General features: G+C 48.1%; 1 protein-coding gene across 5 annotated transcripts in view; it reads right to left on the bottom strand.

Annotated features, from left to right (window-relative positions):
* The window catches only part of LOC109432009 (zinc finger protein 135), a 135,820-nt gene that overhangs the window by 11,105 nt on the left and 97,608 nt on the right, over positions 1 to 27,107 (bottom strand). For 3 of the 5 annotated variants that reach the window (XM_029868413.2, XM_062859660.1, XM_029868412.2), the window contains 3 exons: positions 17,231 to 17,821; positions 4,086 to 4,914; positions 2,766 to 3,313 (listed from right to left, as the gene is read on the bottom strand). In XM_029868413.2, coding sequence (XP_029724273.1) covers positions 2,766 to 3,313; positions 4,086 to 4,914; positions 17,231 to 17,668 — 1,815 coding nt within the window. In that variant the 5' untranslated portion in view covers positions 17,669 to 17,821. The remainder of the gene's footprint in view (positions 1 to 2,765; positions 3,314 to 4,085; positions 4,915 to 17,230; positions 17,822 to 27,107) is intronic. The other 2 variants (XM_029868415.2, XM_029868414.2) reach the window with 1 other exon arrangement.

The raw sequence follows: 27,107 nt of genomic DNA on the forward strand, positions 1-27,107 counted from the left end.
CACGGGAGACCAAGGCAACGGAGGAAACGACGATGCCAGTGCAGCGTAGGACTGAAATGAACCAACTCGTACGCTGAGAGAAGTTAAGGATGTCATTCATCAACTCAAAACCCACAAAGCAGCTGTTAACGATGGTATCGCTGCTGAACTCATCAAGATGGGCCCAGAAAAGTTGACCACCCGTCTGCACCGGTTGATAGTCAGGATCTGGGAAACCGAACAGCTACCGGAGGAGTGGAAGGAGGGGGTAATCTGCCCCATTCACAAGAAAGGCGACCATTTGGAATGCGAGAACTTCAGAGCGATCATTATTTTGAATGCTTGCTATAAAGTGCTATCCCAGATCATCTTCCGTCGTCTGTCACCTAAAACAAATGAGTTCGTGGGAAGTTATAAAGCCGGCTTAATCGACGACCGTTGAGAACGGACCAGATCTTCACCGTACGGTAAATCCTCCAGAAATGCCGTGAATACCAGGTCCCAACGCATCACCTGTTTATCGATTTTAAGGCGGCATACAATAGTATCGACCGCACATGGACGGAAACACCTTTCTCTTGAGCTTTGGAAGGACACTGAGCACATGAGTCCCGTCTACAAATGTTTGACGGAGGAAATCTTGAGCGTAGGAGTAGAGACGAGAGCTCTCACTCAATGCTGAAGCGAATTTCCAGTGTAAAAACCTGGATAATATCACGGATGTGGAATAGTTCATCACGTAACAGCAACAGTGCGAGATGAAGGTAGTCACAGCGGCCCTCAGGTTGCGGAATGACCCGTTAGTCATACAAGTATCTCGGATTGGGCTATTTGTGGTGGTTTTGCATACAGCCATGTACATAGATAGGGAAGCTCAAGGTGGACTGGTCGATGTGCTCGTTTAGCATTTAGCAGCCTTCGGAGGCTTCTTTCAGGTGTTTTGGATGGGACTGCAAAGGCCCTGACAGTAGTAAGCTTTGTAGGCAATGACCATAAAGACAAGGTTTGTAGGCGATGACCATAAAGACAAGCTTACATGAAACCTCTCAAGTGTATGTTATGTTCCGGGAAATCCGAGAATAGCAAACATCCGACAGGAGGGTTCCAAGTGCGTGGCCTTCAAGAAAGTCTCAGCTGGTAATTCACAGTGCATGTAACGCAGCTAAACCTGAATCACTATGACGCAACCAGGCAACTGTTGTGTCAGGTAGTTACTATGTGCGGGACGGCTGAAGTATCTGTACGAAGGAGTCTTCCCAGGGGTTTAGAAGCGCGGCAGAGTCTGGTCCTATTGCCAAAAACGGGGAAACTATTCAGTGACCAGTCGGCATAAAGATCCAACATGCTTGTGGGGAAGGTGCTTCAGAGGCACATACTCAAATATTGTAGACCGAATTGTGCACTCAGATTTTTCCAGTAGTTCTGCTTCCGGAAAAAGAGGTCGACCGTAGACTTAGACTTGTCTGTTACTAAAACTGACGAGGTAGCTCTCTAGTGTAATAGGAGGGGGTTTCGCTACTGTTCCAGTAGTGATCCTCCTTCTGTAACGCCGGTTGGGCAACTATTGCCAGAGCGTTCCTAAGTCTAGGTATACCCGAGTACCTTTGCAAGATTATCGGAAGCAACTTGCGTCTGATTTTATGGAATGTCATGTTCGCTTGAGGTCTATGGTGAATCAATCGAAAAGGCGGACCTGACTGCTGACCACTCGACGAAGGTTATGGAGGAGTTGAATAGATGGGTCAATGAGCGTCACGGGGAGGTAACATTCCACCTGACCCAGGTCCTATCGGCTCACGGCTGCTCTATTTTTATAGAATTTGTGCAGATTTTGAATAAACTTTGGAACAATTTTATTAGTGTGCTTGCGGTTTCGCACAGCCACGAAACTACTTGCTTGTCACATATGGTAGCGACATGACCCCGGACAATCTTGCCCTGAGAAAGTACAGAGATGCGGAACGCCTTTCCATCGGCTATCGCCCATATAGTCTAAGGACTACAGAGACGATGGCGTGTGGACTCTAGCAGTGGCTGGATCAGTAGTATCCAAAAGAGGATCTCAGGGTTCAGAAGTCGACTACGCAAGTTATGCCTCGTAGAAGACTTCCCGGTATGTCGTCGTCCTGTGCTCACTAGGTTGGATTCGAATCTGCGGTATGGTGTGAGGTTCTCGGTAGGCGGAGGCTCTTCCCCGGCACGTCTGTCGGCAGTGTAGGCGGATAGGGCGTTATTTGCGGGGAGGTCAAATCACGGTTCACGTCGTGTTCGTTATCGATATTGTAAGTGCAGCAGTAGTGTTGGCGTGGTGTAGACCCTGCCCTGCCTTTCGTGGACTTAGAGGGCGGTGAGGCCAGTTAGGAAGCTGGCAGTACGCCACCACCATATTTTCGTGTCTTCTTACAATAGCTAGTCACGAAGTTCGCAGCCGCAATACTAGCTCCTCTCACAAAGCAATACCTTCTAGTGGCCGGCCCAGGTGAGATGATGGGCTGGATGGCTGTGGGAATGGTTTAAGGTTAGGTCGGGAATGTAGTCGCTGCTCCTTCGTGGGCGTCGGAATTTGTCCTAGTTTCCCGGTTTCCCACTACCTGAGCTATATTCTCAGATGTCTGTTGAACAGATTGATTCAATGAATCTCTCAGCGAAACCCTCAACTTGCACCCCTCACTCCGACCCCACACTCATAAATAAACGTATTTTGTATACCCTCCCTCAGATTCATTTAAGAATTCATGATTAACACTCTGTTCCATACATAATCCATTTCACAGTTCCACACTCACCTGATTCAGTATCGTTCGCTGCCGGAAGAACCGTGGACAGTACGGACAGCCAAAGGGTTTCTCGTTGGTATGTATTCTCAAGTGCTGCGTCAGATGCGACTGCTGCCGGAACCGCTTACCGCATTCCGGACACGGATACGGTCGCGACTCGATGTGAATGCAACCGTGCTGCAGTAGGGTGCTCTTCTGTTTGAACTCCTTCTGGCAAATGGGACAACGCACGTACAGCGGCATACCGGCCGAACGTCCGTGCTGGATCACATCCGGTAGCATCGGTTTGGTTCCGTTGACCGGTTTGCCACCAAGGTACGGTATGTTGTTGCCGAAGATTGAGTGGTTGACACCCTTGGTGTCTTTGAAGTACGAGGGGTATTGCATGCTTCCTTCTGGCGAGAAACACGCCCGGGACTCGGGAGTTCCTTGGGATGCTTCGTCGCCGAACGTTTGTTCGTCCTTTGGTTGGCCTTCCTGTTCCGGTGGGTACGGTACGTCCTGAGGCCACAGGGTGGCATGTGGCCCATTTTTGAATATTAAATGAGGAGAAACGTCTGCAAATATCGGAAATAGGGGATGATTGAGTTGAGAGTCTTTCTGATTAATCTTATTCTTTGTTATATTTAGTTTTTTTTCCGAAAAGGTATTGGCCAATGTATGAGTTCGTTTTAGAAATTTTGAATGAAATGGTAGAAATGATTTAAAAGAGAGTGGAAAGCATGCGGAAAACATAGAAAACTATTTTCCAAAAATGTATTCATTATGAATTTTAAAAAGAGTTTTGCATAAGAAAATAAAAATTAGCAGAGAGTAAGGGCGTAGTCAGTTCACCAATCAGAGGCATAGCATCAAATGATATTTTTTTGTAAAAATTCAGAAACAAAATTGCTGAAGCTGTTTTCTTAGTTATTTTAACAGTATCCCCAGGTATTTCGCCAGAAGCCGAGAGTTCTTTCAAAAGTTTATCGGCGGTGTTTCTTTCTCGGTGGCTCGGTAGCCTAGTTGGTAAAGTACTGGGTAAAGCCTGGGTCGTGAGTTCAATTCTCGCTTGAGCTGTGTTTTTTTTCCTTTTTTCACCAAAAATGTATCCATCTGTACATATGTACGTTGAGTTTTTTGAAAATCATAATTGACCTCATGGATTGGTATACCGAGAATATGCACCACCGCCTGCCTCTCTCTGACTACGCCCATTATTGTTTGTTAGTAATTATAATGAAACATAAAAAGCGTAATTTCGAAAGGATAGAAGAAGCACAGAAAGGATAGAAGCCAGAAAAGGAAGACAGAAGCAGTAGTAAGAATAATCAATGATCGATCGCTCGCCTTGGTGGGTGCGCACGTGCTGATTCAAAATGGCCTTTTGGCGGAATTTTTTGCCACATTCCGGATACGGACACCCGAACGGTTTATCACCTGAGTGAATTCGGATGTGTTGATTTAAAATGGCCCGTTGTCGGAATGCCCGCTGGCAGAATGGGCACACGAACGGTTTCTCGTTGGCGTGAATGCGAAGATGTTGGGTGAGGTGCGACTGCTGCCGGAAACGTTTGCCACACTCGACGGCGGGGCAGCCGTACGGGCGCGAATCGGTGTGGATTCGTTCGTGCTGGAGCAAGGTGCTCTTTTGCTTGAAGTCTTTCCCGCAGGTGAGACACTTGAACAGTCTGAGATCGGACCCTTTCGATTTGTGCGCTCCGTTGGTGGTGCCATGGTGGGCTTGGTTCCCACCATGAATGAGATCTGGCATTGCGTATTGCTCCAAGGGGTGTCCCTGTTCCATTCCGGTGGGCATCCCGGTAAGGACTCCCGATTTGTTCAGGTAATGATGTAGAGGAGTGAACGCTGGTGGTGGAAGCATTGCACCTTGTGGTCCATGGTGGCGTTGGGCATAATAGCTTAGTTCGGGCTGACCGGATTCCGGAAAGCACTGTTGTTGCTGCTGCTGAGGTTGTTGATGTTGTTGTTGACCAGCTCCCGTGTTGGTGGATGGTTGTTGCGGTTGAGAAGGTTGGCTAGGTTGGGTTGGTCCGTTTTGAGCTGGATGCTGGTTTGCATGTTCGATGTTTTGGGAAGGTGAAGTAGTTTGTCCATTTGATTGCACCTGATTCACTTGCCCATTTTGCGTATGGACGTTTTGTTGCATGTTTTGAGCCTGGAATGGAAAGAAAATGGTAAACATTATTTAAACTAGGTATGTAGCATGATCTTCAGGTTTTAAAATTACACAAATGCCTTCGGAATACTACGCAATGTAAACTTTTCTGATGGACTGCAAAATCCTGAGCAGTCAAACTGGATAGAAAGTTCAACATAACTCTATTCCTCGATAAGTCCTTCACCTACCTAATGCTTCAACATGTCCGTTGATGACAACCACCGCTAGCTAAGAGGTGCATACCTAGCAGGTTGTGCACCTTGGGCATTGTGGTTCACCTGACTTCAGATAGATTAAGGAAGTGTTTTCCGACTTCTGAGCGCCTATTGACCAAAGAGATGTGTCTTAGAAGCGGCTGTTTTGCCTCCATCGACTGAGAATGAAATTTTGTACCGCTTCAGCTCTACCTAAGGAGGAAGCTCCTTCAGCGTGATGTTGGCAATGCGACCCTGCAGAGCCTGCTGAAACCTTTCAACTACAAAAAAGAGCAAAAGTAGCACAAAAAGATTGATTCAACTCAACGGTAACAGGCCAGGCAACGAATCAAGGACAATGATTGGAAGTTGGATTTCGAAACATAAGAACTTTAAATGCACCAGGGCATGTGGAATACTTGCTTCGGAACTGCATTCAAGCACCACATCTACTATAGCTGTTACTTCATAGTAGTCCTGTTCAATGACGTATGTTAAACTTGCATAAAATGGGAGCAGGGTACTGCATCTTCGAACAAGTTCAACCTGCTTCATCGAACAGAATCTATCGTGGCGCTATCATTGACTCCGATCACTAACTGTTTATGGTCAAACTGCGCCCAGAACTTTCCGCCATCAATATTGTACGGTACTGTAACCGCTGGTCCCATATTTGTTCCTTGTTGGCTTCTCCACAAGTTTCCCTACCATTAAACCCACCTGCCAGTGAGCTCCTAACGCCTGAATCCGACCCTGGAAAAACAGACCTGACAGCCTCACTGGTGGCTGCATCCTTAGCTGTCAGGCAAAATGTGCAGAGCCATATGCTTATTGGATTATCACTCGCCCCAGTACTCGCACTCACACTCATTAACAGCGGTTTGAGCCAGGATCTCAACCTGCCGGCTGAGAGAGTTGACCTAATCTCTTCTCTGCAGAAGAGAGGGGTCAGTCTTCAAGCCGAATGGTTCGGTCTTTTTCGTGAAATTTCGGTTTTAACAAAATTTTACCTAGACTTGTTAAAACCGACCCGAAGCGAAAAGCCATCTTTCTTTTCCGCAAAACTAGTTCAGATAAAGAAGTGCGCGTCGTGGAAAAAATATAAAATTCTAGAAAGTCCACACTGTTAAAAAGGACGTTACAAACTAGTTAAAAATAAATCTTTATTAAAAGTAGTTCTAATAGTAAAGTTCAACAAAAGAAAGTGAAAAACAATACAGCCATCTACGAAAGGTGTAACAAAGGATAAATCTAAGAAAAGCGGGCAGCAGGGACTAAAGTCCTGGGGCCTGACGCACCCCCCGCTTGCGAGTCAGCCGCGTAGTCGCCGGCTAAGAATAGGACTACTAACCCCAATTCAAGGTGTCAAGCGACCCGTGCTGAGGAATGAGTGATCGAGGGGGTGAAAAAGATGCTCGATCTTTAACGGAGCCTGTGGGGTACCTGGGCACCCCCCACAGTAAGCTGTCCCTTACCGCGTTAATGCAGGGCTCTGGCGTGGTGGACATTCTTTCCCGTGCTACTCGTGGGATTTAATCATGAAGTCAAATAAAAATCAGAATCTAGGTGGAAATAGTGGTGGGATCAACCCCTTCGCAAGAAGCGGGTTGATGAGATCTCCGACAAGGAGAAGTGAGGAGATATGCGCTGGGAGTTGCGTACGCAGCTCAAGCGTGGGTGCTCCAGTCCACTTCCCGGCAAGCCAGCCGGTGGAGGTTATGGACGGAGCGTGGTTGTTGAGGGCCGTCAACCGAGGATCCAAAGGACGGTCCGCAATAGAGGTGGCTGAGCAGCAGCTTGGCAAAATCATCGACTTTGCGTCCACTAAGTCGAACATAAGCAAGGACCTGAAAACGGCCTTGCTTCGACTTAGGGCGTCGATCGACGATGCCAAGCAGGAGCACGCGGCACTCGCGTTGCTGACTGCTGCAGCAGCGGAGCCTGCAAATGAGAAAGTGCCGAAGTTTACCCAAACGGAGGCCTTCTCCTTCGCAGGAAGTCCGAATAAGGCGGAAGCGACTGCTCGCGACAAACGGGGCAAGCAATCGCAGAAGCGGGCGAGGCAATCGTCAGGCGAGGAGCTGTCTGGCGGTGCCCGCAAGGCCAGGCGAATCATTACCCCGAAAGTCGGTAATAATGCCGGAAGGTCGGACCTCAGCCAGGGTTCCCGGAAAGCTGGGAAGGGTGGGCCTGAAAAGGCTGGCCCGTCCCGGAACGATGGGAACAAGGGGTTGCGACCGCTAGTGGGCCCTCAACAGCCACAGAGTAGGGCGATCCAAGGGGAGGACCCCCCTTGGACGAAGGTAGAGCGGAAGAGGAAGAAGAAGGCGAATCCGCAGGTAGTAGCGCAGGACGCCAAGCCAAGGCGTAGGAGGGCAGGTGCCAAGCGCGAGAAAGGCGACGCTATCGTCATCAAGACGGAACAGTCCAAGTACTCGGACGTCTTGAAGATGATGCGAAGCGAAGCCAAGCTTGAGGGTCTTGGAGCCGACGTACGCAGTATTAGACGTACTCGTACGGGCGAGATGATCCTGGAGCTGAAGCGCCAGAAGGAGCACAAGGGCGCCGCCTATAAGAGGCTGGCAGAAGAGGTCCTTGGTGAAGGTGTGCAGGTGAGGGCTCTGACACATGAGGCGACTCTGAAGGTCAAGGACATCGATGAGATCACCGAAGTGGAAGAGCTCGTCACGGCACTGCGGCAACAGTGCGATGTGCAGGTGGCCGCCGCAGCCGTTAAGCTACGGAAAGGGCCAGCAGGGACACAGATAGCTTTGGTTCAGATACCTGTGGCGGACGTCAAAAAGTCCGTTAAAGTAGGGAGCATAAAGGTGGGTTGGTGTGTATGTCACCTGACATTCCACGAGCCACCAGAGGTTTGCTTCAGGTGTCTGGAACCAGGACACAAGTCGTGGGACTGCAAAGGCCCCGACAGGCGCAAACTGTGCAGGCGATGTGGCGCTGAAGGTCATAAGGCCCAAAGCTGCACGAGTCCACCCATCTGCATGATCTGTACCGGGAAATCCTCGAACAACAGACATCCGATGGGTGGCCCAAGGTGCCCGGCCTTCAAGAAAGCCGCAGTGAACAACAAATCACAGTGCAGGTAACGCAGCTGAACCTGAACCACTGTGATGCGGCTCAGCAACTGCTTTGTCAGGCAGTTTCTGAGTGGGAGACGGATATCGCCATCATATCGGACCCATACCGAGTACCCACCAGCAACGGCAACTGGGTCGCGGATGGGACCAGAAAAATGGCGGCGATATGGACGACGGGTAAATACCCCGTTCAGGAGTTGGTGTCTACTACCTATGAGGGCTTCGTGGTCGCCAAAGTAAACGGGGTCTTCTTCTGTAGCTGTTATGCGCCTCCGCGGTGGCCGATCGAGCAGTTCACGCAAATGCTGGACCGCTTAACGACCGTGCTAACAGGGCGAAGGCCGTTGGTAATAGCGGGCGACTTTAATGCCTGGGCCGTGGAATGGGGAAGCCGTTTCACGAACCAGCGGGGTCAGATCCTGCTAGAAACACTGGCCATCTTAGATGTCGACTTGGCTAATGTCGGTACCAAGAGTACCTTTAGTCGAAACGGAGCGGAGTCAATTATTGACGTGACCTTTTGTAGTCCTGGCCTAACAAGTAGTTCGAACTGGAGAGTAGATGATGGCTACACTCACAGCGACCACCTGGCGGTTCGCTACAGTATCGACTACAATAACAGCAGACAGCGGATAGAAGAAGAGGCGGCTAGGCCAAGGCCAAGTCCTCGCAGGTGGAAGACATCATACTTCGACGAAGGGGTATTTAGGGAGGCGCTCCGCCGTGAGCGAAACTTAATCGGTTTAGACGGCGACGAGCTGGTAGCGGTGCTCTCACGTGCGTGTGATGCGACCATGCCTAGGCGAGTCCACCCTAGAAATGGGAGGCCACCGGCTTACTGGTGGACCGACGCGATTGCGGACCTGCGCCGCGCCTGCCTACGGGCTAGGCGGCGGATGCAGCGAGCACGATCAGAGGAAGAGCGAAACGAACGGCGGGTGGTGTTCGCCGCTGCAAAAGCCGCGCTTAAGACCGAGATAAGAGCAAGCAAAAAGGCCTGCTTTGAGGGTCTCTGTCAGAGTGCCAATACGAACCCGTGGGGTGACGCCTACAGGATCGTTATGGCCAAGACGAGAGGTGTGATGGCTCCTACAGAGCTCCAGAGATGTTGGAGGGGATCATTGGAGGACTTTTTCCGCGTCATGATCCTAGTCCTTGGCCTCCTTTCGTAGGACAGCCGGGGACTGGGGCTGGCGATGAGGAGAGGGTCACCGATGTGGAACTTGCGGGGATAGCTAAGTCCCTTAGCGTAGGTAAGGCCCCAGGTCTGGACGGAGTTCCGAACCTGGCCTTAAAAGTAGCTATTGCAGAGGCTCCCGAGATGTTCAGGTCTGCTATGCAGAAATGCCTGGACGAGGGAGTTTTCCCAGAAGCTTGGAAGAGGCAGAGCCTGGTAATATTGCCAAAGGCGGGGAAACCACCCGGAGACCCGTCGGCATATAGACCAATATGCTTGATTGACACGGCGGGGAAGGTGCTCGAAAAGATCATCCTCAATAGAATGTTGCGGTTCACCGAGGGCGAAAATGGTCTTTCGAGTAACCAGTACGGCTTCCGGAAGGGGAGGTCCACCGTAGACGCTATCTTGTCGGTTACAAAAACCGCTGAGATAGCACTCGAGCCTAAGAGGAGGGGAATTCGCTTTTGCGCGGTAGTGACTCTGGATGTAAGGAATGCGTTTAATAGCGCCAGCTGGTCTGCTATTGCCGATGCGCTCTTGCGTCTGGGGATACCGGAGTACCTGTACAAGATTCTCGGGAGTTACTTTCAGAATCGTGTACTAGTCTACGACACGGAGGTGGGTCGGAAGTGCTTTCACATAACCTCAGGAGTCCCGCAAGGTTCCATCCTGGGTCCGGTGTTATGGAATGTCATGTACGACGAGGTGTTGAGGTTAGAGTATCCAGTGGGAGTGGTGATTGTCGGATTTGCCGACGACATTACGCTCGAAGTCTACGGTGAAACGATCGAGGAGGTAAAGTTGACTACCAACCACTCGATCAAGGTTGTGGAGGCGTGGATGCGGTCCAGGAAACTGGAGCTGGCTCACCACAAGACAGAGGTGACGGTTGTTAACAACCTGAAGTCGGAGCAGCAGACGGAGATCAGTGTAGGAGACTGTACTATCCTGTCAAAGCGCTCCGTCAAACACTTGGGCGTGATGATCGACGATAAGCTTACCTTCGGTAGCCACGTCGATTATGCCTGTAAAAGAGCCTCCACAGCTATTGCGGCACTGTCCCGGATGATGTCCAATAGCTCTGCGGTGTACGCCAGTAAGCGCAAGCTTCTGGCTAGTGTTGCTACATCCATACTTAGGTATGGCGGCCCGGCGTGGGGCACCGCGCTAAGTACTAAATGCTACCGACGGAAGCTGGAAAGTACTTACAGGCTTATGTGCCTGAGGGTTGCGAGCGCGTACCGTACCGTGTCACACGACGCTCTCTGCGTCATTACTGGTATGGTGCCTATCAGCATTCTTATCAGTGAGGACATGGAGTGCTTCGAAATGCGCGGCACAAGAGGCATACGCAGGACTGTCAGGATGGCCTCTATGGTCAAATGGCAGCGCGCGTGGGACAGTTCCACCAAAGGAAGGTGGACCTATAGGTTGATACCGAGGGTAGATAGTTGGATTAATAGGCGCCATGGGGAAGTCACATTCCACCTGACACAGGTCCTTACAGGTCATGGTTGCTTCCGACAGTATCTACACCGTTTCGGGCATGCGGATTCTCCCGAATGCCCAGTGTGCAATGGTTTAGAGCAGGGGTTTTCAGCCCTTTTGGCACGCGGTGCACTTTTGGGAAATGAATTGCTTCGCGGTGCACCTGTTCATTATAGTCAAAAAATCCGATTTGAGGGTTTCGCTGTCATATTTTCCAAAGTGTCTTCCCGGTGCAACAATATATGTTGAAATACTTTTTCCATTGATATAATAACCGTCAACGCGTCAACTCCCGTTGAACGACTCCTCAAACCAACCAGTTTTAAATTTGAACTTCTAGTAACCCTAAGGGCGGTTTGCTGTTTTGTTTTAATCCTGCGTTCTGTTTCACTCCATTTTATATTCTGCTCATGACGTTTGAATCATTTTCAGTTCGAACGATGTGGAGTTTAGCGGGGGTCAAATTAAAAAATGATCAGATTAGATGCGGTTAAACTAACAACGGGGGTAGACGATATAACATAGGGCACTGCATTGCTTTGATTTTGCATGACAATTTGACGTTTCTTGGCCTTGTTGTTTACAAAATTTCTGTGCGAAAGAGAAGGCGAGAACTTCGTGCAGTACCCTATTGATTAGCTTTTTTTGTTACTTGTCGGAGCTTACTACGAGTTAACTGCCCCCACTCGCATAACAGTCCCATTTGACTTTTCATCAATTTTGAGTTAATGTTATGAATAGTCATCATTTTCGATGTACTTCCAAATACAATAATAAAAATTACGAATTTTTATGTCAATGTGTGAAAAAAATACCAAGTCATGAGCGTCCCATATCAAAAGTACCCGCATAACAGTCCCATCATGGATTTTTGTGTCACGAAACACAAAACTGAACAACCTTGTAGCAATTATAATATTTTTTACAGTTATATATTCATGTGCAAAGCAATCTGTGAAAGTTTCGAGATGATCGAAATATTTTTCAAATTTTGGCGATTTTTCAAAGTTTTATATGGAAACAAGTTTTCAAACTACAAATGCCGTTTTCTCAATTCCTCCTTTTTGCAAATGGGACTGTTATGCGAGTGGGGGCAGTTAAACTGTTGATGAACCTAAGACATTTTTTTCTGTTGTTGACGGTATTCTTGAAAATTTTCGGACAACAATAATTTCCGGTGGATTCCTAACAAGTTAACAAGAACATCGACGAATTCCTGCGTTTACCCTTGAATCACTTTAAGATTTTTTCAACTATAACTAGATTCCCGGAAGATTTCTGGCAAATTTGCAACAGTTGACAAGATTTTCGGTAAATTTCATCATTGTTTTCTGGCCGGTTCATAAGGAAATCTGAAGGTAATACAAAAACAGCCAAAATTCAAAAATATCAAATACGAAAAGCAATGGAAAATTGAGAGAAATTCTTGAAATCTGCTTGCGAGACCCTTTCGAGGTGACACGAGAATTTGTAGCAATACAGGTTGAATTTCTTTTGAGATTTTCAGCGAAGTTATTGAAGATGCACTACAGATTCCTTGTAAAATATTGATGGCCGGATTTATTAAAAAATCATTCTTCCGTTTCTCACGAGATTTTTGGTAAATCAAGGGTTATCAAAACTCTACCTCAGCAAGAACCTTGGAAATTTATATAGCGATCCCTCAGAACTTCGTTTTGCAGTGAACCACAAGGTATTTTCGATTGTTCGTTGAAGTGATGGCAGGACTTTTGATATGTCTTGCGGTGCACTTGTCGAGACTTTGCAAGTGCACCGCGGTGCACGATCTGAAAACCGCTGGTTTAGAGGAAACGGCGGAACACGTTTTGTTCGTGTGCCCGCGTTTTCGCACAATGCGTGACCGCATGCTTGCCACATGCGGGGAGGACACAACTCCGGACAACTTGGTCCAGAGGATGTGTAGGGATGAGTTTGGCTGGAACGCCGTTTCAACGGCTATTACCCACATCGTCTGGGAGCTACAGAGGAGGTGGCGCGTGGACTCGGAGAATGGCTAGTCCAGATGCAGTACAAGAGGTGGTCCAGGGGTTCGGAGTCGGCTTCGTAGGTCATACCGGTGCCCTGCGGTCGAGATCGACCCTTACAACGATTAAGTGGCCGCGGAGAGGAAGTCCCGGTAGTGGTGCTGTCGTGGCGTCGGTCTACTGGGTTGGATCCGAGCCCGCGGTTGGAAAGGGGTCCCCGGCAAGGGTCGGGGTAGGTGAGATCCTGCTGTCTGCAACCTACGGGTGCATCTGATAGGGCCTGAAGGGTAGTGATACCCTTCCTTACGGGCAGGTCAGATCGGGTTGCACGTGGGCATCAGTTCTTGATGTCCGCTCAGCAGTAGGGCGCGGGCGGGGTTGACCCTGCCCGCCTTCCGAGGACAAAGGGAGTGGCGAGGACCACTCGGGAAACTGGCTAAACGCCAGCATGCTACCGTGATGGACTCTCCAAAGCGAGTCATCGATGTTCGTTGCTGCAGGCTACGCAGCTAACCTTGTGGGTGCGATGTGCACTAGCCCCTCTCTGAAGCAATACCTTCTTGGTGGTTCCGGAGAGACGTAGGGTTTGGCGACCATAGGAATGGTTTAGTGGGTACGAGGAGAGAGTAGTCCTGGATTTTACTTTTGTTGTAGAAGACGGCCTGTCAGACCTACACTACCCTAACCTTCTGTTAGGGTGTCTGTTGAGCAGATTATCCCCCTATGGTTTAGAAGGAAAAAAAAAAAAGAAAAGGTCCAGAACTGGGCCTTTTCTTTTCTTTTGAACGGCCAGAGACATCCTCCGGAGATTTACGGCTCTTTATAGGACGGTCGCCGATCCGCCATTTTGAATCCGTGGCACAACGAAAGCGTCATCGAGCGTCACCATTTTCAGACGCCATGCTGGAATTCCCACCTCACGCTTGATTTAGACAGCACGTGAGCGAGATTCCCGTGAAACCGGCCTGCCGCCGGTGGTGAGGCGCCCTATCAGTGGCCACCGCTTGATTCTGACCGGCCGTGCACCGAATTGTCACAGCTGGATTCAAACCGGCCGTCCGCTGGAACCCCGTCGTTCGATACCGATCGCCAGTGCCACGAGATACCTCCAGACTGGCCTGCCGCCGGTGGTGAGCCACCCTACCCGCGGCCAGCGTTTACTTCCGACCATTCGTTCGTCGAATACTGGCCAGCCGCTGGTGTCGAAACTTCAAACCAGTTGCAGAATTACCCTCCGTTCGCCCGAGCCACCGAACTTCACCGAACCGGCCCCCTGCCGGTGCCCAGACGCCCAAACCCGGTCCCCAGGTGGTGCCGACATCCTAAATCACCATCATCGGTTCCGATCCGGTCAGTAACCGGGTACCCTGTTCATCGTTCGTCGTTGGAGGGCCCTCCCACACCGCTAGCTAGCACGTGTAAAACCGCAAGTATACACCAAAATGCCAAAACTCTCTATCTAATGCGATCATAATGCCCCTGCGTGGGCGAATAAAATTAGTAATGTAAGATCAAGTTTTGTAGTTGGCCTTATTTCAGAACGCAAGCCCTACATTATTACCACATTTTTAGTTTTTCCCGTTGATCGTGCCCAGAAAGGGGTATCCAGGCCTCTATCTGCCTAGTCCGCTGGAAACAAAGATTTTCACCTTGTTTCGGATTTACCTTGTTCCAAGAAGTAGTTCGGAACTGACATTTGAATTGTAGAATCCCGCTCCTGCCTAGGTGAGTGGCAAAGGAGTGTCGTAAGTATCTGTGACGGTGCTAATCTAAATAAGCGACCCCGTGCTCGACATAAATTACCACCCACAATCTTCCCACTGAGCAGCCGAGGGGCTTACAGTACCGGCGACCGCCACAGTACAACCTTGAGCGATTGAAGCAACCGGATGTCGACTCAGCATACGCACAGAATCTCGAGGCAGCGTTGCCAGACGAGGGTGAGCTCGATGTGGCCCCTCTAGAGGACTGCTGGAGAACAGTAAAAGCAGCCATCAACGCCGCAACTGAGAGCACCATCAGGTACGTGGAGAGGAGTTGACAATACGAATGATTCGACGAGGAGTGCAGAGCGATTTTGGAGGAAAAGAACGCAGCACGGGCGGTAATGCTGCAGCAAGGAACCCGGCAAAACATGGAACGTTACAGACAAAGGCGGAAACAACAGACCCGTCTCTTTCGGGAAAAAAAGCGCCGCTTGGAAGAAGCGGAGTGCGAGTAAATGGAACTGCTATGGCGTCCCCATGAAACACGGAAGTTCTACGAGAAGCTCAACGCATCTCACAATGGCTTCGTGCCGCGAGTTGAAATATGCAGGGATAAGGACGGAGGCCTTTTGACGGACTGACGTGAGGTGATCGTAAGGTGGAAGCAGCACTTCGACGAGCACCTGAATGGCATGGAGAACGTTGGCACTGGAGACCACGGCAACGGAAGAAACAACGATGAAAGTGCAGCGGAGGACGGAAATGAACCAACTCCCACGCTGAGGGAAGTTAAGGATGCTATTCATCAGCCTAAAACCAACAAAGCAGCTGGTAAGGATGATATCGCAGTTGAACTCATCAAGATGGGCCCAGAAAAGTTGGCCACCTGTCTGCATCGGTTGATAGTCAGGATCTGGGAAACCGAACAGCTACCGGAGGAGTGGAAGGAAGGGATAATCTGCCCCGTTCACAAGAAAGGCGACCGTTTGGAATGTGAGAACTTCAGAGCGATCACCATTTTGAATGCTGCCTACAAAGTGCTATCCCAGATCTTCTTCCTTCGTCTGTTACCTAAAACGAATGAGTTCGGGGGTAGTTATCAAGCCGGCTTCATCGACGGCCGGTCGACAACGGACCAGATCTTCACCGTACGGCAAATCTTCCAGAAATGCCGTGAATACCAGGTCCCAACGCATCACTTGTTCATCGACTTCAAAGCGGCATACGCCAGTATCGTTCGCACAGAATCATGGACGAAAACGGCCTTCCTGTGAAGCTGACTAGACTTATTAAAGCAACGATAGACGATGTGCAGAACTGCGTTAGAGTTTCCGGTGAACTATCCGTTTAATTCAAATCTCGCTTGGGACTGCGACAAGGTGACGGACTCCCATGCCTACTCTTCAACATCGCTGTGGAAGGTGTGATGCGACGAGCCGGGCTCAACAGCCGGGGTACGATTTTCACAAAATCCGGTCAATTTGTTTGCTTTGCGACATGGACATTATTGCGACATGGACATTATTCGCCCGAAACGCGAAGCAGCAACGGTCGGACTGTTTGTGGATGCGTCAAAAACAAGGTACATGTTGGCAGGCGGAATCGATCGCAACCTTCGAGGTGGTGGAGGAATTCGTCTAACTCAGATTCTTACTGACGGCTGACAACATTGCTCGTCGTGAAATACGAAGGTACATCATCAGTGGAACTCGTGCCTACTACGGGTTCCAGAAGAAGCTGTGGTCTAAAACGATGCACTTACGTATCAAGGGCATCAAATGTACAAAACGCTAATAATACCGGTGGTCCTTCACGAACACGAGACATGGACCATGCTCTTGGAGGACCTGCAAGCAATGTTTTCGAGCGACGCGTGCTAAGGACGATCTTCGGCGGTGTGCTGGAAAATGGTGTGTGGCGGAGAAGGATGAACCACGAACTCGCTGCACTCTACGGCGAACCCAACATCCAGAAGGTGGACAACGTCGGAAGGATACGGTGGGAAGGGTATGTTGCAAGAATGCCGGACAATAACCCTGCAAAGTTGCGACTGATCCGGTTGGCGCACGAAGGCGTTTAGCGCAGCGAGCACGATGGGCGGAGCAGGTGGAGCGTGACTTGGCGAGCATTGGGCGTGACCGAGGATGGAGAGCGGCAGTCACAAACCGAGTATTGTGGCGTACTATTGTTGACAATTCATCAAAACCCTGGTCATATTTCAAATTGTTGATTACACATCGAATTTATCTTATCAAAATGGAGGCAACAACAATGCAAGAGATACCGGGCAGCAACGCAAACGATATGGTGGCTTCGAAGAGGAGTTCCAACTAGTGACGAACGAGAAGAATGCCGTCACGAGTCGAATGCTAGTGGCCGCTACCAGGCTGAACAAAAAGTTTAGTCACCTTAAAGCAGAAGAGAAACAAATTTACTGCAACGAGAAACGGCAGCACGAAGAGGTGTGATTGTTGAAGCGATGAAAAGCATGGATCGGAACGATATACAGAGGTTTTATTCAACAGTCAACTGTGCGCGACCCAAAGCTGCGCCAGTGGCTGCTATGCGTAATGACCGGGAAGGATATTTGCTGACAGGCCATACAATGATGGTAGCCAGGTCTATTTCCACATGGTAATAAACACTATTGAGATTCCCTTACCTTGATTATCGCTTCGTCCATCTCTGGGCCGTGGTTTTGCGGGTAGGGACTGGTTGCTGGGCTGTGTAGCTGGCCGTTGGCTTGTTCACCCGGTTGCTGGGGTCGGTGGTTGTCTTGGTTTTGGTTTGGCGGGCTGTTCGGGGTTTGATGCTGGGGTTGATGAGCGGCTTGTTGTTGCTGCTGCTGTTGTTGTGGATGAGGCGCAGCGATTTGATGAGAACCGTTATGCTGTGGCGGAATGTGTGCATTTTGTTGCAATGCCGGATACATTTCACCACCCCATTGGCCGCCGAGTGCAGCTGTGCGTTCAACTGCTTCCTGTGAATCCTTGTAGAGTACGTAGGGTGTATCCTGCGATATACAGTACATAATCTGGCGCGGTACCTTGAGACCCGCAGCAAGACAGGCAGCAAATGATGCGGAAAAGTTGATTGCCATCTTTGAGATATGTAGTTGATTGATCGTTGCGAGAAAATAGCAAACAGGAAACGAAAAAATATGCTGCAGTTGTCTTTATCTCCGGGGAAGCAAGCAACAGGCCACCATTTTAGATGTCCATTATTTAGGGTTGTGCTTTTCAAACGTCGCGTTCTGAAAAAAAAAACAAAGAAGAAAAACAACGGTCAATACTAGTATAGTTCAGTTTGGTAGGAAAATTTGTGAGACTAATTTTGAGTTTAACAGGTTGGAAACGATTCATTTAATTTATTTAGTATTACAACTGAATCAACAATATTTCTCCATAATACACGGTTCGTAGCTACCGTTCTCCACCCTCGGTCACGCCCGATGCTCACAAAGTCGTGCTCCACCTGATCCGGCCATCGTGCTCTCTGTGCTCCACGCCTTCTTGTGCCAGCCGAATCTGTCGCGAACACCAACTTTGCAGAGTTGTTGTCCAGGATTCCTACAACATGCCCATTGTATCTTTCCGGCTTTGGTCAACTTCTGGATGCTAGGATCGCCGTAAAGGGCAGCGAGCTCGTGGTTCATCCTGCTCCGCCACACATCGTTCTCCTGCACACCGCTGAAGATCGTCCTTAGCACGCGTTGCTCGAAAATTTCTAGTGCTTGCAGGTCCTCCTCGAACATGGCCCATGTCTCGTGCCCGTAGAGAACCACCGGTCTTATTAGCGTCTTGTACATGGTATACATTTGGTGCGGGGGTTTGTTGACCGCAGTTTCTGTTGGCGAAAGTGCAACGGTAGCCCTAAATTCGACCTTTTGACCGAACCCTCTTTAGTCGACCTAATCGCCGATACCATTGTGCGCATGTATTTGACGTTTCCTTTTGCGCACGTCTTAACAACAATATATTTACCATTCAATAGTGTACTAGTATGACCAAAGTTTATTTACAATCATTATACGTTTTACTCTTGTGTACGGCACATTCGAGTTGTTTTCTCCGGTATTATTTATCCGAAATTCCCGTGAGTTCTTACGTGATTCAATACGCGATTCCGCTGTAGTTGTCCGCTCTAGCTAACAGGTGATGTGCCCAGTGATAATTGCGCGAAGAACGGTGAAAACGGGTCGGAAAAGCGTAGAGAAAGTGACGGTCGTTTGTGTGGCGCGTGTGAAACTTTCGTCCATCACTAGCAATTTCCCAGCAGCAATGGAGGCTTTGAACAAGTTTGTCCAGTTAAACAACCAAAACTGGCAAACATGGAAGTTTCGCATGGAGATGCTGCTAACGCGGGAGGAATTGTGGTACGTGATCGATACCCCCAAGCCGACAGTGAACCCGAGTCAATGGGAGAAGGACGACAAGAAGGCCCGCGCAACGATGGGATTGTGTATCGCGGAAAGTCAATATGGGCTAATCATGGCAGCGACAAGTGCGAAGAACTTTTGGAGTAACTTGAAAAAGTACCACGAAAAAGTGACTGTGACCTCCCGTGTCTTCATGTTGAAGGGGCTGTGCAGTCTGAATCTGCTGGAAGATGGCGATCTCGAGTGCCATCTGTTCGAGGTGGAGGAACTTTTTGACCGTTTGACGCAAGCTGGGCAAGAGCTGGCTGAATCGCTAAAAGTGGCAATGATATTGCGAAGTCTGCCGGAGTCGTATTCTGAGCTCGTTACGGCACTGGAGGGAAGGCCGGATGCAGATTTAACGCTGGAATTAGTGAAGTCGAACGCTAGTGAAGTTTAACGCTGGAATTAGTGAAGTCGAAGCTTCTGGACGAGTTCGAGCGTCGGAAGGAGCGGTCTGTGCAAAGTTCTGGTGAATATCCTGGTGAGATAAAGCGCTGAAAAGTCTCAGCAATCGGAATACTTCGGAGTGGAGATGTTTCCGGTGTAAGCAAAAGGGGCACCTGAAAAGTGATTGTCCGGTTCAGCAAGAGGAGAAGGAACAACGCAGTGAATACAAGAAGAAGAAGAGTGAATCGTCAGCTGCGAAGCAAGCAGCGGTGAGTGACAGAAGTGCCGTTTTGTTCCTGGCGAACGAAAAGCAGTCATGCGGCTGGATTATAGATAGCGGTGCCAGTGTCCATATGTGTAGTGACAAGCGACTGTTTGACTCTATCGATGACGAAAATGTGTGTGACGTAGTGCTGGCGGATGGAAGGTCAGTGAAGGCGTCTGGATCTGGAACTGTGAAGATGGCTGGCGTTAATGGCTGTGGAGGAATAGTGGATGTGATCTTGGAGAAGGCGCTGTATGTCCCGTCACTGAACAGTGGACTGTTGTCAGTGAAGATGCTAACCTCCAAGGGATTCTTTGTCAACTTCCGGAAGCATGGCTGTGATATCGTGGATGCGGCTGGCAAAGTGGTCGTGAAAGGAAATGGTTGTGGCAGCCTGTACAAGCTAAAGACAGTTGAGCAAGCGCGGAAGGAAGATCGCAAGAAGCAATGTGAATACCAAGCCTCGGTAGCAGTGCGTGACCATCGTGAGCCGGAAGAAGTTGAACGCCAGGAGGAGGTTATGTCAGGGAAGCCAAGTGAACGTGTGGTGTGGGATGATCCGGACGACGGTGAAGATCAAGATGAGCCCGAAGAGTTTTACGATGCGAGTTCGTCGTTCCCGGGTGACCCACCGTTTGAGGAGGAGCTACAAGATGAAGCCATGTTTTTCGGAAAGTCGTTCTCTAGGGTTCGGGGTAAGTTTGGAGTGAACTGCGATGTAGAAGGCCCGATACTGGAAGTCAGGAAGAAGTCTGTGATGGTGAAGTCAGCAGGGAAGAAGCGGAAAGTACCCGAAAGTTCGTGTACTTCAAAGATGGCGGGCTAGCCGTTGAGGAGGAGTGTTGGTGAAAGTGCAACGGTAGCCCTAAATTCGACCTTTTGGCCGAACCCTCTTTAGTCGACCTAATCGCCGATACCATTGTGCGCATGTATTTGACGTTTCCTTTTGCGCACGTCTTAACAACAATATATTTACCATTCAATAGTGTACTAGTATGACCAAAGTTTATTTACAATCATTATACGTTTTACTCTTGTGTACGGCACACTCGAGTTGTTTTCTCCGGTATTATTTATCCGAAATTCCCGTGAGTTCTTACGTGATTCAATACGCGATTCCGCTGTAGTTGTCCGCTCTGGCTAACAGTTTCTTCTGGAGTCCGTAGTAGGCCCGACTTCCGCTGATGACGCGCCTCCGAATTTCACGTTGTTGTCAGCCGTCAGTAAGGATCCGAGGTAGACGAATTCCTCCACCACCTCAAAAATATCCCCGTCTATCGTAACATCGCTGCCTGCCAAGGTTTGTCCTGTCTCGCTCAGTCCCACCTACCAGCATGTACTTAGCCGCATTCAACACCAGTCCGACCCTTGCTGCATCACATTTCAGGCGGGTGTACAGTTCTGCCACCGATCCAAATGTTCTAGCAATAATACCCATGTCATCCGCAAAACAGACAAATTGGCCGGATTTCGTGAAGATCGTACCCCGGCTGTTGAGCCCGGCTCATCGCATAACACCTTCCAGGGTGATGTTGAATAGTAGGCAGGAAAGTCCATCACCTTGTCGTAGTCCCCGTCGAGATTCGAATGAACTGGATAGTTCACCCGAAATCCTTACGCTGTTCTGCACACCGTCCATCGTTGTTCTTATCAGTCTGGTAAGCTTCCCACGAAAGCTGTTCTCGTCCATGATTTAGCTCTGTGCGGTCGATACTGTCGTATGCCACCTTGAAGTCGATGGACAGGTGGTGCGTTGGGACCTGGTATTCCCCCAAGTATTACTCTCACCTTCTTTATGGACGACCTGAAGCTGTTCGCGGAATCAGTACCGAGCCAATCAACTGTTGTACCTTGTAACGGTGTTCAGCAATGACATCCGAATGGGGTTTGGAATTGGCAAATCCACCTTCAAGTAGTGAATTCCTGGCGTTTCTGCGTCAACTAACAGGAGGAGATTCGGAATATGGTTGAAGGCGAAGCGTACACATGTACACATAGCTCGGCTTCCTGCAACAAGAAGTATTCGCCACACAGCGGTCAAGAAAAAGCTGCTGGACATGTTCTTACATCGTGTCAACAGTGTTCTGATGAGTTGTTTTTGTCAGCCGGCAACAATGTGAAGGCAAACACCACGTTTGCTGTGCTTTCCCTGTTGAATCATAGCTTTGGGTGGACTGACCTCGAGGAGCTAGAATGAGCAATACGAAAGGCGTTCACAAAACACCGAATGTGCCACACAAAGTCGTCCATGGAGAGAGTCATCCAGTCACGTGCAGTAGGAGGAGAAGGTTTCACTGATATCCAGGTACTCCATGATCCAATATTATCATTATCCATTAATGTGTTAGATAATTATTATTGTAGAACATACCATGAAGAGAGAGATCAAGAAAATCTTACAATTTGAAGTTGGTACACTATATTCATGAAAAATACAATTAAACTTCTGAAGAAATTGGATTGAAAGCCTCTGAAGTCACTTAGCCTTTCAATGATCCATGTGTTCAAAAGGGGATCAAGTATTCCCGGGTAGAGGTGAAGTACTTACGATAAAAACGTGATATTGGTTTGATTGATATAAGAGATAAAAGATCTGAAAATAATATCTGAAAAATGTTCCTGGAACATCTGAACAATATCAAAATATGATATTTCAAGATCAAACAAATAGCTTGCTGCTATTGGTTAGATCTTACAAGATCTAAATATGATCTGATGATGATGTTCCAGGAGTAAATTTTAGATATTATTTCTAGATCTTTTATCTCTTATGTCAATCAAACCAATATCACATTTTGATCTCAATATCAAAATATGCTATTATTGAGCTCTTTTCCCCTACCCGGGTTGCCTATCTTTCAAAATGTTTCATAAACCATGCTTCCAAGAAGTCTTTCTAATCTCTCTTATAAATTTGCTAATCTTGCTAACCCCTTTCTTATTTGTATTTAAGCTTGCTATGCTCTTCCACAGAGCATGACGTAATTCGTGCATGATCGCTGGGGGTGCAGTATAAAAAGATCAATGAATTTGAAATAAACGTCAAAATCTCTAGAAAAGAAAAATAAGTTTCGCATATAAATAAAAATTCCGTTGAAAAGGCCAGTTCAGGTACTGGTTGGGTACAATTCTGCTGATTAAATACCGCGTTAGCGTGAATATCATGTCCTGGTGGTACGCAGGGCATGCGATTCCAAACGCATGCATCTGGTAAATTCGAGCTCACCACACGTGCTGACACAAACTGCAGAAACATACGCATGGAGCAAACAGACACATAACACCAACAGGCAATTAAATTTCAATAACGAATCGCTTCACTGCTTTCGATGCATTTGACCACCGACCATGATGCAGCACCACAATACGCATGGACATCCGAAAATTGCACCTTAACGCCCTGCAGTGACCTATCCAGCTTTGGTATCATAAAACACAGCACGCCAACAGAAGCCAGGCCACAGGACACGGGCCATGAGAAAGGACTGTGCTCGCGAGGGCCACGCTTGTTACAGTCTGGTGGATTCTACCGAAACTGATGCGAACGAATTCGTTGCTTTCCACTTCAGTAGTGGCTTTTTATTATACTTTACCCGGGCAATCGTTCGTTCAGATTAATGAAATAGTACGTAATTATTGGAAGGCTGGACCGTTCTGCGGTCACTATTCCACTGACTTGCTACCTGCACGTTCCGAGGCCGAGGCCATATTTCATTTTTGATTGGAACCAATGGACCCCATAAGTTTGCACCCCCGGATGGATGGCTGCGGTTTCCATTCATTCGTAACCAAATTTACACCAACTGCGATGTTGGTGTGGTACCCCCTGCGGGGTGTGATATCCGAAACGGGTGCTGCTAATGACAACAACGGTTAATGACGTTATTCGAATTCATCCGGGCATGCACAACAGAAAAGAATCCAATTTTCGGGACTCCAGAATTAATCCTCGCATAATTAATTACGGCTGTTTGTTGATTTACAGCAGCGTGCGATGAAGCATAACATACAGTGTTGGATAAATTATAGTAATCTCTTCAGAATGTCCCGGGCAACAATTTGACGCTGCACAAACGTTTCTCCAACTATTTTAAATCAGCCTTCATTTAAAAAAAAAGCTGACCACAAGAGGTACAATTCATATTCAGCTCCTAAACATCTAGTTTTGGTGATTTTATTCAACCTTTAGCTGATTTGGGATTCATTGAAAGGCTGATTTAAGGCTTATTATGCGCTTAATCAGTAATCAATTAAATTTTGTAAGTATTGGTGATTTTGTGTCGTGAGTGTTATCGAGAATTTCGTGATTTGTGTTGCGTGAAATGTTTGAATGTTAAATGGCAGGTAATACTCGTGATTAGTGTAGGTTCCACCCAGCTTAAAGCTCCCGATAGGTTAGATTGGACAAGATCAGGCTCCACCACCCTAAAAGAACCCATCATTACGCTACATTCCGTAGTGCAAAAACCCACCACCAAAGGGACTGGTTACCATCCACTGGGCGGCCATGAGGAGTGGCCTAAGAGGCCATTAAGAAACGTAACTGTTGAAGAGGGCAATGACCAAGGAACGAGGTCATGAACCTCGAGGCCATCGACGACTTCATGATCAGGCACTTGCCCAGAGTTCGTCGACTACGACAGTTGATATTTGAGACAAAAAGTTAGTTTGAAGTCGGAAAAGTTCGAGAAGTTGAAAATCAGAACGTGAAAGTTGAAAGTACTGTATTACCCCGCTAAAACGACACCGACTGTTCTTGAATAACCGGGGTAAACTTTTAATTAGACAAACTGTTCATCCAGTGCGTATTCAAAATGGTCATTGGCAGAGGAAGCTCTCATTTAGAAACTGTGGAAGTGCTCATAGAGGCTGAGAAGCAGACTTTATCACAGTGGAGACGATACACGAAGAAGAAAAAAAATATTAGAAGAATAATAATAAGTAGAAAAATAATAAGAAAAATAATAACAAGAAGAATAATAATAAGAAGAAGAATAATAAGAATAATAATAAGAAGAATAAGAAAAAGATTACGAATCAGAACAAGGCAAAACAAGTTTGAAAAATTAATACAAATTATGCATCAAAATCGCTCACAAAGTAACAAACTTATTATGAACTGAACGAAAACAATTTGAAGTATGGCATGTTCAAGTACTCCGATATCCCGATTCATCAAAACACCGGAAAGCTCAGGAATAAAAAAAAAGTCATTGAGCTTGTAAACTTGTTTTCGTTGTTCCAAATAGCACTCAAATGGATTGCCGCCAATCACGCTGGTGTGCTACTGCTACCATCATCGCCGCCGTGCACTCAACCATGGCATGTATTGGATTTTTCCCCCAATTCTCTCCTGTATGTACTGTACAACAATCGCCCAACGTTACGAATACGCATGTGCATTTCAAATATTTGATATTTACATATAAACTTTAATGACTCCATGACTGATGCATCCGTTACTGCTACCCATTCATCCACCCACAATCCACATGCACATCATCCATCCATCCATCCATCCATCGATCCACAGCGCACCGATGAAAGCCAAAATATTTCATCACAAATTCTGGAATCGTTGTTGGCATAGGTATATTTTGATTAATTTTTCATGCACCACCGGCAATCGTAAATACCTGTGAGGACAAAGGTGTGGTACAGGTGCACAGCAGCAGCAGCAGCACAAGCACTTTTTTTTCTGGGCGCCCAAGCTCAAGCTAATAACAGAAAAAAAATGGGATAAATATTAAATATTCGTCATTCATCGCCCGAAGTCCTCTGATGGAGACTATCATCACCACACACACGAACGCCGGGTGACGGGAGTGATGTTTTCAACGCATTTTGTGGTGTGCCTCGTAGGAATAAATCCTATTTTGTTGGCGGCGCGGCGGGAATCGTCGAGTCAGAGTCAGGGACTTGAATCATATGAACCATGCAGGGAACGATCCTCAAAAAAGCTTATTCCGTCATTTTGAATGGATCAAAATTCCAGACTAAATATGAGAATCAAGCCATTGCATCGGTGTTGATTTAAAGGTGGCAAGGATGCTAAAAATCAAGACACATTTGGTACATTTTTTCATGACGTATTACCTTCAGTAGGTCGGCTCCAGAGGCACGTTCTCGTCCATTTGGGAAATTTTTACCATTGACGTCTTACCTTACCGGTCAGGCCTCTGCTGTACATAGTATCCGTCTCCATTCTACTCAGTCCATGGCTTTGTGTCTCCACTTTCGCACTCTGTGAGGGGTCCGCAGATCGTCCTCCACCTGATCGGCCTATCTAGCTTGCTGCGCACCACGTCTTCTTGTACCGGTCGGATGACTCTCGAAAACCATTTCAGTCGTTTTGGTATCCGACATCCTTATGACGTGACCCGCCTACCGTAGCCTCCCGATTTTCGCGGTGTGGACGATGGTTGGTTCTCTGGATGGATTCGAGAGTGTCCCTGATACTCGAATTACGCACATCACTCGATACATCGTCGCCTTGATCAATCGTATCAGTTCATCCGGGAATCCGTATTCGTGCATAATCTGCCATAGCTGTTCTCGATCGGTTGTATCATACGCCGATTTGAAATCGATGAACAAGTGATGTGTGGGCACGTTGTATTCGCGGCATTTCTGCAACACCTGGTGAATGGCAAACATTTGGTCCGTTGCAGCGCGTTCACCCATGAATCCAGCTTGATATTGCCCCACGAACTCTCTTGCAATCGGTGATAGACGGTGGCATAAAATTTGAGAGAGTATGTTGTAGGCAGCGCTCAGTAATGTGATCGCGCGATAGTTCCCGCAATCCAACTTGTCGCCCTTTTTGTGGGTGGGACACACGAAACCTTCCATCCATTCCTCCGGTAATACTTCCTTATCCCAAATCTTGGTAATGACCCAGTGTAGTGCTCTTATCAGTGCTTCTCCACCGAATTTTAGAAGCTCGCTTGGTAGTTAATCTGCTCCAGCGGCTTTGTTGTTTTTCAACTGGCCAACCTCCTCCTTGGATGTCAGGGGCCGGAAGTCTTTCGTCCTGTGCACATACTCCTAAATCTGCTACCACGCCTCCTTCGGTACTTCCAACGTCGCCATTGAGGTGCTCATCGTAATGCAGCCGCCACCTCTCGACCACCTCACGCTCACTCGTGAGAATATTCTCGTGATTATCTCGGCACCATTGGCGGAGCCAGCTTTTTCTTTTCTCTTACTCACTCTCCTAAACATGCAAGAGAAAAAGCAGGATGGAAGAGGGGGCAAGCTACCTCCTCTTTCATCTTTCTCTTTCTCGTGTATGTTTAGGAGAGTGAGTAAGATAAAAGAAAAGGCTGGCTCCGCCAATGCTCGGCACATGTCGGCTTGTGGCACAAAGCCTCTGCCCGAGCGGTTCAGCTTCTCGTAGAACTTTAGTATGTCCTTAGCGCGGTACAGCTCTTCCATTGCTTCGCGATCTCGTTCTTCCTGCTGGCG

The sequence above is a fragment of the Aedes albopictus genome, chromosome 3 (assembly GCF_035046485.1).
Source record: "Aedes albopictus strain Foshan chromosome 3, AalbF5, whole genome shotgun sequence".
Taxonomy (NCBI): domain Eukaryota; kingdom Metazoa; phylum Arthropoda; class Insecta; order Diptera; family Culicidae; genus Aedes; species Aedes albopictus.